This window comes from Camarhynchus parvulus, chromosome 8, assembly GCF_901933205.1.
Source record: "Camarhynchus parvulus chromosome 8, STF_HiC, whole genome shotgun sequence".
NCBI classification, from domain to species: Eukaryota; Metazoa; Chordata; class Aves; order Passeriformes; family Thraupidae; genus Camarhynchus; species Camarhynchus parvulus.
Genome location: NC_044578.1, coordinates 92,926 through 111,201, shown reverse-complemented (window position 1 = coordinate 111,201; position 18,276 = coordinate 92,926). Strand labels below are relative to the sequence as shown.

Genomic DNA, 18,276 nt, shown 5'->3' with positions numbered 1-18,276 from the left:
AAGTGTTGGTTTTCCTCTCTAGCCTTTTCTGTTTCGTAGTCTACACGGTATAGATGAATTTCAAAATGTAAGCCAGGTAAAGTAACAGCCAGTAAGGCACTTTGTCTGCAAGGATACAGCTGTCCAGGCTGAGCAACTGGTGAAAGGGAGACATTCTGGGTTGCCCAAAACCAGTCAGTTTATTCTTCATAACCACTTCTCTGACAGCCCACTTGTGGAAGAACACTTACTGACAATTGAAGAATCAGCCTGACATTGCATCCACCAAAATATTTTTCCTGTTCTATAGCAGAACATGCAATAGTGAAATATTTCATAGAATACTAACATTTAAAGGAATATTCAGCATCCTTGGATCACCTAAGAATCATCTGCTGAATACTGTTTGGAAAAAAAATCCTCATCAGAAGAAATGATCCTATCTTCTTGTTTCTGTGTGTTGTTTCCATGGGGTTTTTTCATTTGTTTTGTTTTGATGGTTTTGTGTGAGTGTGTGTGTGGTGTTTTTTTGTTGTTGGTGGTTTTGTGGGGGTTTTTTTGTTGGGTTTTTTTTTTTTGGTGGTTTTTTTTTTGTTCTTACAAAATTTGAAGGCTTGACATTAAAACTTTGGCATAAAACATGTAAATGAAAGCCATTCACTAATATGCTTTAGTGAGATACAATGAATCCAAACCAAACTAAACAAATGTGATCACATGGATGTGATAGCAGGTATTTTATGTCTTGGTTTCTACATTCTGCTTCTTTGTGATTTTGAGAATGTTTATTTTTCTACTCATGTAAAAGGGTCTTTGTTCAGATCCACCTGCTTTTCCACAGCTCCTCCCAGGGAGAAGGTGCCTGGCATGACCCTGAGTCACGCCCCTGACCCTGGCATGCCCTGGGCAGCTCAGGAGCCTGCTGGTTCTGGGGTCTCCTACGCCTGCATCCATTAGCACCGCAAGCACTGACCCAGTGCACTGTGGGCACTGCGTCACCAGCCCTGGCGGGCTGAGCAGCAAAGCACATGGCATATGTTACTGTGTTCCACTCTCTACAGTAAAAAAAGGAATTTTTAATTTCATACTAAAGCAAGCAACAAAGTAAAAGTCCAAATCCAAAAATATCAATATTAGTACCTCCTCTGTGGTGTGCATCTGCAGACTCCGGCCCACAGGATTAATTAGGAACCATTATAATAAGATAGTCCTCAAATATCTTAGGTGAACCTTTCCCGAGTAAATATCTGTATTATTTTGACTAATTATTTGCAATTTATTTCTAAAAAGCCAATTTTAATATTAAATACTTACAACTTACTGAATTTATTGATTACAAAATCTACATGGTATTGCTTTGTATTTTCACAGTTCTCATAATTACATCGTAAGAAAATGGCTTTTAAATTTTCTTCTCAAAAATGATGATCAGTTACATTCTAAATACTTTCACAAAATAGTGAGAGGAGCAAACTTATACATATATATAATTTTTACCATATATAAATAATAATACAATTTAAAACTTTCACTTTTAGAAATTCCTTTAGTAAATGCATAGGTTTGTTACAAAAGTTTTCTAATCAAATAACTGTATACTATTTCCTATTATGTTTTATTCCTAGTAAACTCTGTGGTTACATTCATATGATAAAAAAGCAAGCTATATTCAGAAAAACGCTTTTTCAATTGAGCTCCCAATAAGACACTCGAGTAGAAATATAGATCATGTAATGCAGTTTCTTTAGCTGAAAATTAATCAGTAGTATTAAAAAAAAAGCTTTAAAACATGGATTGTAACAAGACCAACAGCTTCTTTAATCACAGAATGGTTACACATACCCCCAAAAGTTACTGACTTCATTCTCAAAAAATATTAGAATCACGGGGGTGGGTCGGGTGTGTGTGTGTAATCCATACCATGCACATAATGAGAAAGGAATGATGATGATGATGATGATGATGATGAAAAACTTAATCTCTCAGGAGTCCTTTTTTTTCCCAAAGGTGGGATTCCCAGTCCTTTCTAAAAGTCAAGTTTCCTCTAGGGTATCTCAGGAGGGGGTTACCAAAATCTAAAGGTGCCTATAATCAGCAGCTATATTTGAAACCATATGCCTTTATTTTACATTATTGGAGTCCTAAACTGAACTCCTCATTTTTGCTTCAGGGAAAAGGCTCCAGCATACATTGGACCAAAGAGAAAGCTAATAAGGATACTCCCACCTGCACCTCAGGTCACTGAATTTCAAGATTTTACCATGCCCATGACTGCAAGGGTGTGGATGGTGGTCGCTTGTGCAGCAATATGACCCCAGACCCATGGCATGAAGGACAGTATTACTGCCTTTGCAGTGATCACAGACATCACAAATCAGAGCTGTAAGTTAGAGAGCAAAATCCCATTGGGATGTAGATGGTCAGTAAACTTTCCCCAGAAACCTGCCTTCAAATCATCTGGAAAAGAATTTACACTTCTTTTTGTGACACCAATGGACATCTAGGGTTAGACAAGTATTTCCAGGTGCTGAACTCCTGTCACAGAACTGGCAAATGTATGGCACATGGCACTCCTGGAAAGTGCTGGAATAACTTTTTCAATCCACTGGAATTCATGAAAAATAGGGGCAGGCCTCAGTATAGCTGGGTCCTTGGCTCCCCCAGGAGACTAATAAATTAAAGTATTTTTAGCTCCGTCTTGGTAGTAACAGACTTGATAAACTCTCCAGTGTTAAGACTTTTTCCATCAGCGGAGCTGTTACTTAATGGCAGTGACAATTCCACTACTGGGAGGGTCATAAACCCCACTGAACGTTAATGTGCTTTCTACCAACAGGTGTATTAATGACTTTGTACTAATGACTGGGAAAATTTAACAATCAAAAAGCAAACTAAATCTTTCAGAGCATCTTTCAGTAGTTGAATAATTAATTCTGTACTATGAGAAGATTTGAGTTCAACGTCCTAGTACCTTGCTGTGTGAGCCACTGGGAGCACGGAAACGTGCAGGAAGTGCAGCCCCAGCCCTCTGCACCTGCAGAGTCATTCCAATGGCTTGGAGCCCTTCTAAGCTAGGCAGAGGCAATGAACTCCTTGTGCACACACACAGAGCGAAGACTTTCATTCAACGAAAAAAGGACTGCATTTAGTTTTCCTTTCAGTGAAGCTCAACTTCCCTGTAACACAGAATGCAATCAGAGACTTGTCAGGGTTAGGGGGATATTAACACATGTGCATCTCTCTTAGACATCAGCTAAAAACTATACATTCACCATCTTGTACCAGATGAAACCTCATTTGTGTAAACCACAAATCACTTCAGCTGCAGTGGGACCTTCTCTCAGTTATATAATCTTTTAAGCACAACTCCCATAAAACTTCACTTTAAGCAGTATCAACTTAAGTATTTTCTGACTACCTTCTTTGGGATCTGTAGGGTACCATCATGTCTTAAAAGATGCAGTTGTGGATGTGATTAAAATATCACTACATTTTTCAGTGTAGGAAATCATTAATGCATGTATAATCACAGTTTAAATAGCTGCAAACCAGCTTGTACAAAAAAATACAATCATAGCACCATATTTACAAATTTAGTACCATCTCCTCATTAACTGGAGTCTCAAACTATCTTTTTTTATGGCTAATTAGGTTATACGTTAGTGCTTCCAAAAAATTGCCTGAATTTCTTTTACAAATATACACTTATAAGAAACATTATCAAAACTGCTGTCATCTAAGGCAGCAACTTGTATTACAAAAGTTATTAAAACATCATTATACACTTATAAAAGTTTCAAATTTACATTTTCCTTTTCATAGGCACTCTATAAACTAAAACGTGGCCTTGTTTTCACAGCTGTTAGTTTAAGCATTTAAACTAGTTAAATGTTACCAATGTTGCTCTTTTTTTTTATATCAGCAAAAGGAAAAAAGAATCACCCATTAACCAGAAGCATCATTTACAGTTTTTACTTTTGCCTACTTTATACACGTTTTGCTTAAAAGTGACACTTTTTGATGTTGAGGTTTAGCGTTCATTATCCCGCTGCCTTCTTAGGGCTTAGTTTCTTCTTCCCTAGAATTCGGTGGAGGCTAGCTGACATGAAGTAGGGTTTTGCTGTAGATCCATCATTTCTTTCCAGGTCTTCACCTGAATTTACACAGCAAGACCAGTCAAAAAAGGAAACACAGTACAACCACACACACAGAGACACAAAAAGAATTGAAAAAAGGAGACAGCAGTAGACCCAACATTAAAAGAAATTAAATCAAGGTAATTTAGCTTTATTATAAAGTTGATGAATGACATTATAAAATTTCTATTTTCTTAGACCACAAGAGGTTTTACATGATGCAGAGACACAAACATCTTGTCATTTTTTAATGATAGCAATATATCCCTTTTATTCTGCAGATCTTTGGTTTGGCAGTATAGGTAGAAATTTTCAGAAACTCTCATTCCTTCACTGAACCCTGCTATTTTGGAAATCTCTTGCCAGAAAATGTGTCACAAAGACAGCCATGGAGTTAAGCACTTTCTAAAACCGGACCATTTTTCACTGCCTAAGATAAAGTTTATTTGAGAACCTATTGCGTGAATTAATAATATTCTATCTGATCTATTGTTTATTACTTAATGGGAGCATGGGAAGTAGAACAGAATATGAATCAACAAGGCAGACATTACCTTTTTCCCTATAGAAAAGTAGAAGCTGAGTGTTATTAGTGCTATGTCTGCCTGTAATCATGTTTGCTTAGAACCAAAGCCCATAAAATGAGATAAATAGGATGTAGCTCTCAACTAAATACCAATTTTGAGTTTTCTAACTGATCTTGTTCCTGGGATTCTTTGGCAACCCAGTTTTTCAGAATCCTTGCTAACCTTAGTTTCTATGGAAGTGAGGTTAAAGTGAGTGTTTAAAGAATCAGTATTACTATGTCTGCCTCACTTCAGTAATCCATAGTGTATATTTATGAAAGATGAAGCCTATGACTATTTCCCTTAGTATTATCAAATAATTTGCAAATTGCAAGAACAACCACTACCATGTAACTAACTTCTACTTGTGTCCTGCCACATGGCAACACACTTAGACCTACCAGAATGGCTTTCATTATAGAAAAATACAGCACATGGAAGGTACTACATGCTAAGGACACCTGCTTCTGATAATTCTATCCTAATTCAAGAACAGCAGATTTCTTTTGTGATTTTAGTATTCTCTATCTGGGCAGCCTGAACAGCAGTCCCTTTGATTGTTTGCCATTGGGAGTCCAAGAGACAGTTAGCTTCAAGTGGTATTTCACAGAATCTTTGAGGTAATTCAGCATAATACTTTGCTCAGGGTTATTAAACTGAAAACAAAGTACCATCTATATACCAAAGAATATATTTGTTACTGTCAAGACGCTTAAGCAAATCAATACTGTACAGGGCTCTTCACAAAGCACCCAGAAGCAAACTTAATGACATTTAAGGAACATCTGAAAAACAAAAGCCAGATATTTCCATAAACCATAAAGTTACCTTACACTTCTTCAAGTAATTCAATTTGGACACTAAAGCATGGAAGACCGTATCACAGAGCCAATATGAAAAGAAGAAGCTGCTAATTTTTCATACAGTTTGCTAGTATGCCACCAGACTTCTGTGTCTGGAAGGATGGATAAGATGATTTTTTACTCCTCTCTCCATGACTTGCAGGTATTACTGAAAGAAAATGTAGTACTTACAAAAGCAGAGGAAAAGCGTGTCGACGCACATTGCATAGACGCTGAAGAACCCGTGTGCAACTAAGTAGGAGCCAATGATGACCGTCTACAAAAAACAAACCACAATAAACCCCCAAATTTCTTTCAGCACCACTGTGGTAGTATTAACACAAGTCAGAAGTCTAGTCTGCTATGCAAATTTAGAAGAATTTAATCTCAGCTCTGTATTTCTACCAAAGGTTACTAATGCTGTGGACAGGGATCACAGGTTCAAGACACTGCATCCTAACATGTAGCAGCTTCTAGTTTTCGAGCTGGAAATAGCTCCAAACTGAAATTATTTCAACCTCTGAGGAGAATATATGCCAAGAATATTCCAAACTCCTTCAAGAATCACTCAGCCTAGAGATGTTCTGAAATTTAAGGGGGGGCTTACAAAAGGAGAGAGAGATGCATTGCAAGTCCCTTCCATTAGAAGCCACACTGTCATCAGTGTCTTGCTGCCTGGGAAATCTGAGGAAATGTGAAACCTAATTTTTCTGAAGATTCAGAGCCACTGCAGTGCCACTTCTGCCTGAAGGATCCCAAGGATTGGAGTGCAGCAGCTCAGTCCTCACTTGAGTGGATACTATGCCACTGAGACGCTGACCAAAGAAGCTGTTACCAGACCATGCACCTCAAACTGCCCCAAGCATTCAAGAAATTAAATCGTTGCCTTACCAACAATGGTACCCAGTAGTAATTTAGCATTGGCACTTCCTGTCCAAAGACTGGTATTCTCTGTGTGAAGAAAAAGAATGCAAGAACACCTGCAAGAAGAACAGGCAATTAGTTATTTCCATGCTAGCTCTAATTTCCCAGGATCTAAAGAATGGATAAGACAGAAAACAGATCCAAGGCTGGTTTCAATAAAAGTTTGTAAACAATACATTCTTCAATACTAATTATCTAACAGAAGAGATATATAAATTAATCAATTACCATGAAGATATTAATAGGCCCAGAAAGACTTTAATGAGTTATTTTGTTTCACTATTCTACTGAATTTAACAGCAAAATTAATAAATACTGTAATTCTACAGTGATGACAAAACACTTTATATCAGCTTTTGGTACTAGTTTTACTTTTGATTAAAATATAATTAATTAGTTAACTTTGAAAGTATACAGAATGCAAAATATGGCTATTTGTAAAATAGGTTTTTGAAACTGCTGTGACAATTTGGAAAAACCACAACAGAACACTGCCAAACCTGAATTTCTGAAAGTGCTTCATTTAAAAGATAGAAAACCACTTTTCTGTCACAAAAAACCATGAATAGTCTACTTGATAACTACTCTACTGAATAATCTATTTGACATCTACAGATAACAAAGAAAATCCTATAAGGATGCTAGAAATACCCTATTTCTTTTCCTATAGCTTATAGATATAAGGGGCTCAAATACAGCAAAGCTTCAGGTCCTGCAGACCTGTACCACCACATCTATACGCAATTGTCTGTTACCAGGTGAATCTCATTTGCAATTTTGTTCAGTTCTTATAAAAGGAGAACTGACTGTGGCTGACTTATTGGATGTGAATTTGGTTTGATTCAACTACAATGATGCAGCTGCAGAAGTCCTTGCACCAGCCACACATTCAAAAGCTGTAAAAGCAATTATGGAAAAGACACTGTCAAGGCAAACCAAGTGCTGAGCAGAGGGGAGAAAGGGAAAAAATGGTTTTAGATCAATCTAGCAAATCCTAGAAACACAGAAACAGATTTCCAAATAGTTAGACAAATGAGAACCTCCAGCTGCTAGCTAAGCACATATGAACATGGCAGGCATGCTTGTGGGTACCAGAAAATAAAGCATACCATTTAGAAAACAAACAAGCAGCTCACCTACACCACCAGCAACAAGGATTTTCCCCAGAAATAGAAGGAAGTCTGTAACTTTGTCCAGAACTGCAACCCTGTTTAGCAAAGGACAAATGAGACATAATTGTCACAACCAGACATTTGTATTCTTTCTCCTTAAATCTATGGATAATTGCAAAACATGACCAGAAGCTGTCTTCTGCTGGTTTTACAGGCTGACAACACAGCACCACAGACAGGCAGTGCTGAGATGGGTGCTGCTACAGCATCATCTCAGGAGGCAAAAAAGCACTGAGCCTTTGTTGGGCAAGGCCTTAATGTAGCAATGCTGCTACAGGACTGACATGGAGACTATTCCTCAAGTTGGTTTAAAAAAAATCAACCAACCCAAAACTTCAAAATATTTTTATTTCAGCCTTACTTCTAGGGGCACGGATAAGCCAGGCCAGAATAGGAGAAGTACACATCAAAACAAAAAGCCATATTTATGTAGATTGCTGGTAGGCCTCCTTTTCACTTAGTCCTATCTGGCCATCTTTCATGATGTCATAATATGCCAAATTTACTATTCTAAGATATCATGGTACAACATAGAAGGCAGGAAACTTCAGAGCGGGAAGATAATCACAGATGAACAAAGGCAGACAGAAAAGCTGATAATAAATCTGCAGGTCTCAGTGAAGCACAGCAGGGAGTTTCTGCTCAGTGTTCTGCCAGCCTATCTTACCATAAACTGCAGATAAATAATGGGATGAAAAATTAACTTTGTATTTTCAACCTCTTGACAGCACAAAGGGCCATATTACCACTGTGGATGTGGTAATACACAGTACTGACTACTGTGAAAAATAAATGTTAAGAACTACTAAAGAGACAAATCATCATTAACCTGTCAGAATTCAGATTTAGCAAAATGCACAAGATAAAAACATCTTTATTTGAAACAACATAATTATATGTCTAGCTCTTAACTATTGCTCTTACAGATTAAGAGCAAAATCATAAAGGGCAGAGAGGTGATATTCTGTAAGGAAATGAAGGCAGATTCTCTCCTATTGCACAGGCATTACTCAGTATGGAGATCACTGTCCTGATATTAGTACAGGGTAACACAGTGAAGATATTCCATCTCCCAGCTCCAGTCCTTTTCTCTTCTTTCTTTAGTGCCATTTCCACTTTCGTCTTTCAGCCCTTGCCTCCATTTCCCTTCTCCTCTAGTCCTTCACTTAATGCTTTTAAACCACCTAACCAGTTTTACTGAGTCTCTTGCTTGATAATTAGATTGCGTTGTATTGCATCAATATGGCCTGCTCCTAAGTTATTCTCCCATTATGTTTTGATCTTCCAGTAGCAAAGGAGGAGCCAGGAGCAAAGAAGGAAAGTACTGATGAGAACAGGGAGTTTGGCAACATGCTCAGTAGTGGAAAAAAGGGCCAGGAAATTTCCAAGCATCAGAGGACATCTGGTTATGTTAAAGACAATCTTTTTGAAAGGAAAGTATTCTGTCTTCTTTACTTCCACTCTCCAACACCTCATAACATTTCTGAATGAATCAGAAGACTTAGGTTTTTCTTCTTTCCCTTTCTCAGACCAAGTGGACCAAAGCTCAAAAAACAAACATATGACAGATGATGAGCACCCCATTCCCATCTATCTGCAGATCTCCTCTCAGGGGGTCCACTTGTTTCTTGGAGGCATTATTACAATGTACTGGGTACTTAGGAATTTAAAGGACCAATCACAACAAAACAATGAGATTCCATCAACTCTGCATAGGTTACTATACGGGCCAGCCCGCTGTTATACACTGAGTGTAAGAAGTGAGGGCCACATTTGAGGACAGAAGTGGCACTCAGTATTTGGAGAAGATATGGGAGAGGAAAGAAGTGTGCCCACAGAGTGCAATAGTAGGAACTCCTGACATTTCCAAGAAGGGAAGGAGATAGTCTCTTACCTCACCACATTCCGCATGAGCAAAAAGAATGCTTCCTTTGCCGAGGTGCAGAAGTTTTTACCATATATGGCAATCTGTAAAATAACAGTGGCTGTTAAGTAATGTAAATAATTAGGGTACCTTCTCATATGCCAGGATCCATCTGCATGTAATCCATAGTTCTCCCTAATTTGTGGCCTTGAAACTCAGATGAACATAAAACACTTTCCTCAGTCACCTGCTACTTCTCAATGTTTCCCATCAGGCTGGGACAGAATATTATCCATCTTTCCCCTTCAAATCCCCTGGCAATGAGCATGCCACCCCTTGTGATCTCACAGGTAGTAGACTAAGTACTTAGTTTGCTAAGCAGACCAAAAAAGGTACTTGTCAAGTGTCGCAGACATTCTCTTTGTGAAAAATCTTTTCCTTAGGATTTTTCCTTCTGAGAATCTGTGGCCTCAGTGATAGACATAAACAATAGGTTATCTGCTGCTGTGGAATGCAACAAGTCAGTCTGGATTGGCCCATCTTGGATGTTTAGAAATAATAGCCAATCCAGAACTGAGAGCTCTCTCGGACTGTGTCTGAGAGAGCGGAGTTTGTTATCATTCTTTACTTTTCTATTCCTAGCAGAGCAGCAGCTTCTGAAAAGCTCTCCTGATTTTCCTTTGTAGTATAGTATAATGTAGTATATATACAACATAATAATAAATCAAGCCTTCTGATCATGGAGTCAACCATCTCGTCTCTTCCTTCACCCAAGACCCCTTGTGACCACGGTCACAGTCAAGGGGTTCTTCTCCCTTTGCTAGTTACTTAAACTAGATTTATAGTCAGTGGAAAAGAATAGGCACTTGGAGAGCTGAAGTCAGCTGACCCCTGTAGTTATCTCCTTGGACCTGATGCTGCTTTCCCTGAAGAAGAAATCTGCATAAAATAAAGCAGCAAAAGTTATTCAGGAACAAAACTACTTCTTCCTGGAATAGTGTTCACCACGGTAAGATATACCAGAACAGCTCTCAGCTCAGACAGTTTATGAACTGTAAAGAAGATTGTCAAAAACACTTCCTCTTCAAGATGGCAAAAATCAATTGCATCAACACAGGTTGTAATGGACATCAATTGCATCAACACAGGTTGTAATGGACCCACTACAGCCACCTCCTCTGAGACGAGATGTCTGTGACTGTACCATTCAATCACCAATATTGCTTCCAATTGGAAAAAGGACATCTTCACATAAATTAACATACACAGATTTCAGCCTCGGATGTTCCAGCCAGAACATCCTAGGCTGAAATCTGTGTATGTTAATTTATGTGACGATTTCAAACTTCTCTTATCTGGAAGCTAAGAAGGCTTATTTGAGAGAAATATCACTGCTTCTGCTAGTAGAATTTGTGCTTCTAACTTCGAGGTGGAAATACAATCATCACATGCCTTCTGACCTCCTTATTCAACTACCACCTCCAAACAGAAATGTCATCAACACGCATTATGAAATAAGCTAATATTCCTGTTGAAATCAGGGTATCAATTATTGAATTACAGGGGCAGTTAACCAGTTATTCCACCCCTTCCCACTTATTCTGGGGGGGAGGGTGATGGACAAAGGGAAAAAAAGAGGTTGAAATCAGAAGGAAAAAAAAATCTTACTTTTCATAGTAGAACCACACGCATGTACTGAAAACTCCCATAAATCCCATTATCAGCAGATTCAAGTACTGCTGGCTTTTGATGAACTAGTAGTGTCTAGGATATTTTAATGTTCTAGATAGGGGAGACAACATGCAGACACGGGACATACCATGATGTAGGCATTTCTGTTTATAAATTTTAAGAATTTTTCCAAACACCAGAAACAGCACTTGAGGCAGCAGAGTAGGAATCTAGTGAAGGAGTTCTGAGTACCTGAAAAGAGCAGGAGAGAGTACATCATACATAGAACTCATTAATAGTCTTCAGAATGTAGAAAGCTATTCAAAAGAAGACCTTAAATTGTGACATTATTTTTTTATTTGTAGGTATGAACTCTCTCTGTCAACCAAATTTAACTCACTAGCTTTCAATTAGCTCAGACTCATATCCCATCTGAACTTTGCATTATGTTCCCAAGAACATAGACTCAGCTTGAGTAAATGAACACAAATTTACTGGCTTCCAACGAAACTACAGTGGATAATGTGGAATTAGTCTCTTTACCTTGCTAAAAAACAGCTTGGGAAAGTAAGGAAGCAATAGAGCAAGGAAGGTCTTAACAACCTAGGGCAGATTAATAAATCTCACCTTTCAGTTTGTGATCCAGGTATTCCAGTATTACTCTAATAAGCTGGACAATTGCAAGAATTAAGGCTCCAAATGCCAGCGAACCTGTATGGTATCTAAAAACAAAATATTTGACTGTTATGTCACACATGTGCCTATGTACATGGATATATGTATGCATATATGCATGTATATACAAATAAAATCAGAAGTGAAGGAAGGTCCTTTAGTGGGAATTACACAAAACGAATGGACCTATCCCGATCCACCACAGAGGAACAAGATGAGCCACTGGTGCTGTTGGTGTTTGTAAGTGTTTGTCTCTCAATCTGTGTACACATGTTGTGTACATGTATTTCGTGTGTGTGGCTACTGGGAGTACCTGCTCAGCATTACAATTGGTTGGATCTAGGGGCAGGGAGCTGCAGCAGCCTTGGTGCTGTAGGGCTACAGGATACAGCCTTCACCTAATAACTACATCTTCCCAATTGTGCTGGTTGGATGGACTAGAGTTAGTTTTTTTCATAGTAGCTTGTGCTATGCTATGTTTTGGAGTTCTGACCAGAACAATTATGATAACACACCCATGTTTTAGCCATTGTTGAGCAGCACTTGCACAGCACCAAGAACTGCTCTGCTCCTCACCCTGCCCCACTGATAAGCATGTTGGGAGTGCATGAGGGGCTAGGAGGGAACATGGCCAGGACAGCAGATGCCAAATGACCCCAGGGATACTTCACACCATACTGAGCTGTGCTAGGCAGTAACAGCTGGTGGAAGGAGGGGTAAGAGGGGAGCTTTTGAAGTTACGGAGTTTGTTGTTCCAAGACATTGCCACACATGAAGAAGCCCTGATGTACTGGGGACATGCCTGCCTGTGGGAAATGGGGAATGAATTCCTCGCTTTGCTTTGCTTGTGCATGCAGCTTTCTTTTACCTATTAAACTGTCTTCATCTCAACCCACATGCTTTCGCATTTTCACCCTTCAGATTCTCTCCCCCATCCCACTGTGGGGGAACAAGCAGGCAGCTGTGGGGGGCTTGACTGCCACTGAGATTAAACCCCAATGCTGACTAATCATTTTCTTATGATAGTCTAAGATTGGCTTCCATAGATGGAAAAAGAGCATTTGTCAGACACATGACAAGGCTCGCTTCCAGCTCCACAGTCTTACCGTATTGCTCGTCCAAATGAAGAGAAGAGTGGCCACAGTGGAATATCAGCTGGTTTTCTATAAGCCCAGTAATAAGAGGCAAAGGCACCAGCAAGGGTACACTGACCCAGTGCAATTGCAAAGTTCACCAGCCAGAGAAAGACAAAGGCATTGGCTAACTGGAAGATGAAGATGTACTTATGGTACAGGCTTTCTCCTCCATAAAAAGCAAAAGTACACTGAGCACCTGGGCACAATTTAGTCACATTGGTTGTGTTAAAAGTCTAAATAGAAAGAAAAACAAACAATCGTAAGTAATGAATTCTATATACATAGCATCTGAAGTTTAGCAGGTTAATACAAATAACATAACTCTGCTTGATGTTTTTCATTACGTCATTCAAAACTGCAACACTACATAACCCGTTTACATATTTAAGGATTCATATCAAGGATTTATGCAGTCTTCTGCAAAGACTTAACTTCAAACTAGGTACTGGCAAACAGGGTTGTTTACTACATCCCTGAAATTTGAATAAATGAAATTTGAATTTCAGGAATCTACTTTTAAGATATATGAATGCTTTGTTAAAGAAAATCTGCTCAATTAAAACAAAAATAGAATTACTTGAAAACTAGATGCCAAATTGTATGTTCAGGTAAATCACTGTGGTTGAAATGAAAAATGGAGCTATACAATTTAATGGAAACTGTGGATGTGGTCACAACTTAGTTTATGTATCTCAGACCATTAAAAAAAGGAGTAATCTAAACATTTAATTACTTTTCCCTATTTCTAGTGTTCATTTCATGTATTTGCTTGGTTTGGACACAAAATGAAACCAGATCAATTCTAATTCCTTTATTTTGTAGTGTTTAGCCATCAGCAGGGTGTGCATCACCACTGCAATACAATGAAATTTAATGCTCATTGCCTCTTGTCCCACTGCTGATTGGTCCCCAGAGCAGAGCCTGGTTCATGCTCTGCCCCTCCCTGTACACAGGGATACCCTGGGCTGAGGCCCCTCTCTCTGGGGCTCCTCTCCAGGCTGAGCAGCCCCAGCTCCCTCAGCCTTGCCTGGGCACCGAGATGCTCCAGGCCCTTCTCAGCTCCAGGAGCTCCTGTCCCTGCTGTGCTGAGGGACAGAGCTGGGCACAGGGGCAGGATCACCCCTGACCTGCTGAAAATGCTCTTCCTGAAGCACCTCTTGGCCCCCAGGACAAACTGCTGGCTCAGGGACAGCTTGTTGCCCCCCAAGATCCCCAGATCCTTCTCCACAGAGCTGCCCTCCAGCAGGTCACCTGCAGCCTGTGCTGGTATACAGGGTTATTCTTCCCCTGGTGCACAACATTTGATAAATATATCTAGTTTTTAAAGAATCCTTAAATTCAAACCCACAGCCAAGTAAAAAAAAATTGACTTTGAAGGCAAATTTATTTTGAAAAATTTAATTTGAAGGCAGAATTAAAAAAAACCCAAAAAACCAAATATTTTTGGAGCTTCATAAAGGTAATTACTGTACCAGAAGAAACTAAGCTTCTGCTTCAAATCATGGCTAGTCCCTGAGCAACTTTGAGGTGCAGCTTTCAACGTTTACCACTGCCTTCAGAAGACCTCACAAATTCAAGAACATCTTATTTTTGTCTCTTCCTTTCTCACTCTGTAAGTTAGAATGCTAACATTTACAAGACAGTTTAGCAGAAAAACTAGTTTATGTCTGCAAAACAAAGAAGTGTTACCTGAACATCAGGTAATATTTTCAGATTTAACATGGGGACTCATTACTTAAAACATGCAGATTTTTTGCTAGAAGTGCATTTAATAGTGATTAAGAAATGCAGCCAGTATAGCTTTCCCTATAGGTAAATATTTGTTACACTTACCTCTGGGTTACATGTCAGGTTTGCATACTTGCACAGTGTTTGATTAGCCATTACTTTATACACAGGTTCTCCTGATGTGGCCAGAAAACTGAATGAAATATTTTAAGGAGGAATCATAGAACTGTGGTTTTTGAGCAACTTAGGATTCTGCAGTGGGCAACCACTAGCTCTAAAGAACTTGTATATATAACAGAAAAACTGCTCTTGCTCTGCAGAGATATAGCTGAAGGGTTGACAGACAAGACCAAGTAGTCTCATTACTTAAAGGACTACTGCAAACTCATATCTGGAGCTGTAATAACCCCTGACCAGAATGGGCAGGGTGCATAACATTGAAAACCATCCCCATCTCTCCTCCACATCTATCTTTGACAAAGCAGATTATACAGTAGTTCTTGTATTTTGTCAGAAGTAGATACAGAGCATAAGGATGAATTAACACTGCCCTGATCAGCAACAACTGACACTCTTTGCATATCAAATAACAGCTGCTTGTTAATCAGCAGTTTCCCCCTTTTTTAATCCTTACCAAGCCCTTGTTGTTGAGGAACAAACAGTGATTGCTGTTAGGCAATTCAGAGGAGATAGTGCACTGTATGTTCACTCGCTCCTTTCTCATATTTTTCTGAACAAAACACATACATAACCCATTCCACCTCCAGTTAACTAAGAAACTATTAACACCAGGCCTATGGAGCACACAGCACATTAAAGACCATATTCACTCTTCACTGAGGGCCCATTTCACCCCCAAGAGTCAACCTTATGCAGTACACAAGGCTTTGTATGATCCCCCTGCCTTGGCCTGACTTTTAGTCCAGTTTTTTTTTTAATTCTAATAAAAGCACTGTCTGGTTTGTGCATCACATGTAGATGTGCAGTGCAGAAGAGTGCATCAGAAGAGTAAGTGCTAAGTGACCAAATAGTCCTCTTAATATTGGTTTAATTAACGTGAAATAGCAGAAAATTATCTAGTCTTGCAGACCAGAAAACTTGCTCCAGATAGGTACACAGACAGAAGGATACACAGCTGTCACAGCCCAGTAGGAAATACAAATTGCAATGAGTAAGAAGGTGACGATTGGGTAGAACAGTGTAGACATTATATAGCCAATTGCCCTATAAAAGAAACAAAATATATCAATAAGCTGTAACAATTCCAGAAACTAGCTTTTTATCAGTCCTCTTCTAGCAATTTTACTTTGAGAACGTTGTTGACACTCATAGCATAACCTAGTACTGGGATCTCAGAATACTGCAGGAATTTTTTTTCTTATGTATTCAAGCCTTGACTTTGTAATTTCTACCACTCCACTTTTATCAATGGTACTAGAGTGAATTTCTTCCATTTGCCATGTTCCAGATTGTCTTCTACTTTCTCCTTCTTCATGATTGCTTCAGAGACCTATCTCTTTCCAAGGCCATTAACTGATTTCCATGACTTCTTCTTGCCAGCTGCTGCAGACCCTTTATGTCCTAATTCCCACTCTGCTCATCCTGTGCTCTTCCTTTGCTCCTACAGACCTGAAACTACCTTATTCTATTTTGTATTTGACAACTCTGTTCCCAGCAACTTTCCTGCTTTAAGCGCTAGCTATGTAGGGGCAGAAACAGTCAACTTGCCTGCAGTGCCTGGACAGACTGCACCTTCCTGCACTTACGTGACTTTCCTTGCACATGCTGTACATAAGTGGTGCTCACTTATGACTAATGGAAGGCAAAATGAATAATTGCCTTTTCCTGTTGACAGCTTAGACAGCTTCTTTTAATATCAAGGCATATGTAACTCGATATTCTTCTGCTAATTCCTGTGGCTAGAATGTGACTAGTGGCAGGAACTTGAGCATGCTAGTTCCCACTCTGCCAGGGACTCACTCTCTGGAAGTGGGAGTTGATACCAGCCCTCTTGGTAAACCTGTTGCTATCCCAGAAGTGAACATCTCCAACTGAGTATCTCACAGGATGTAAATTCAGAAAGCACGTGCTTTGTTTACTCAAACTTACAGGCTGGCTCTCTTTATCACAAGCCTTTTTGTCTACTACTATTTCCTACAGTATTTCTTCTATGACTTAGGGCACCTCTGATGCTATTTGTTTTATAGGATGCAGTTTCCAGACTGCAAAAGGAGAAAAATTTACTCAGTTTTCTAAAGGTAAAGTAGTAAATACTGGGGGGAATTCAAGGAAACTGTCATGTCCAATCCAGAGGTTTTGAGCCAAATATCAATTGCTGTCTGAGCACAGAGACAAAAAAGTCTATTACAAGTCACACAGGAGGACACAGACTTACGCTGTTTGAGAAATAATCACAACAAATTGGTTGTGTTCAGCAGTTATTGGCAGGCCTCTTAGTGTCACAACAGGACATGAAATAAAACAACATGCACACTGGAACCTCCAAGGTATAAAAAAGGGAAGTTTATTTCTCGACCTTGATATATATATAGAATTAGAAAAGGGACCCTGGATTGGAGGATGAAATTGCCACCTCTCCAATGACACTGGTCAAATCAACAGTCCATCAAATTTCTCCTGCTCCAGAAAGGAATGCAAAAACAATCATTCTTTACATAAAAGTGCGTGAGAACTCTATTACAAAAATGTAAACATCAAAAGGCTTAGAAGAACTTAGAAGAACAGGGCAACTTAGTTACCATTAAGTTAGTTACCATTAAGACCAAGTCCTATTATTCCAAAACACTGATTAACAGCTCTTGTTTCTAACTATGGATTTCAAGTCAATTATTGGCATTATAACTAATATTTTTGAAAATGTAGCTAAAAGGTATTGAAAACCATAATTTGATTTCCAATCATTAGCACCTTATTTTTTATCTTCCTAAATCCATGACCTGGTCTGTTAGGTTTACAGTAATTACATACAGTGTTTCATCTCATCCATTATGCATGAAAGCAAGAAGTTCACCTTCAAGTGACCTTTCCATGCTTCTGGAAAACTACAGAATGTTATTACTAATCAGCAAGAAGTTTATGAACTTTCTAAAATCCTTCCACCTGTCAAAGTTGTGAACAAAGGTTTTGAAGAATGTTAAAAGTGTTCCTGGATTTTAATGAATGGGAATTAAAGAGTATAATTTAGTGCTGCCTAAATTAATTGCTATGTTCTAATTGCACAGTAGCATAAGACTGAAAACAGATACCTGGCTAAATGCAGAACTTCAGTATTTCTTAATCCCACGACAAAAATCCCAAATTATGATTCCTGGGAACCACAGCAGCAATAAAGATGGCAGAAAACCATAAGCAAGTGCTCATAGATAAACTTAGAGCTAACGCTATGTGCTCTGAGAACACAGGCTCGCTTTCAGGACCTATGAGACCATAGCCTATTTGCAATGAAATCCAAGGGCCTGACATTTTAAGTCAGTCAGTTTTAATTCCATTTACCCTTTATAATACTCTCAATTAAAAAAATCCAAACTCCTAACCAAACCAAAAACAAACAAAAAAACCAAAG

The 18,276-nt window shown here is 38.9% G+C and overlaps 1 protein-coding gene across 2 annotated transcripts in view; it reads right to left on the bottom strand.

Annotated features, from left to right (window-relative positions):
- Positions 1-1,273: 1,273 nt before the first annotated feature.
- The window catches only part of SLC44A5 (solute carrier family 44 member 5), a 67,944-nt gene continuing 50,941 nt past the window's right edge, over positions 1,274-18,276 (bottom strand). For both annotated transcript variants that reach the window (XM_030953250.1, XM_030953251.1), the window contains 10 exons: positions 15,825-15,917; positions 14,799-14,886; positions 12,936-13,198; positions 11,782-11,876; positions 11,303-11,406; positions 9,514-9,587; positions 7,584-7,654; positions 6,415-6,503; positions 5,716-5,800; positions 1,274-4,132 (listed from right to left, as the gene is read on the bottom strand). In XM_030953250.1, coding sequence (XP_030809110.1) covers positions 4,020-4,132; positions 5,716-5,800; positions 6,415-6,503; positions 7,584-7,654; positions 9,514-9,587; positions 11,303-11,406; positions 11,782-11,876; positions 12,936-13,198; positions 14,799-14,886; positions 15,825-15,917 — 1,075 coding nt within the window. In that variant the 3' untranslated portion in view covers positions 1,274-4,019. The remainder of the gene's footprint in view (positions 4,133-5,715; positions 5,801-6,414; positions 6,504-7,583; positions 7,655-9,513; positions 9,588-11,302; positions 11,407-11,781; positions 11,877-12,935; positions 13,199-14,798; positions 14,887-15,824; positions 15,918-18,276) is intronic.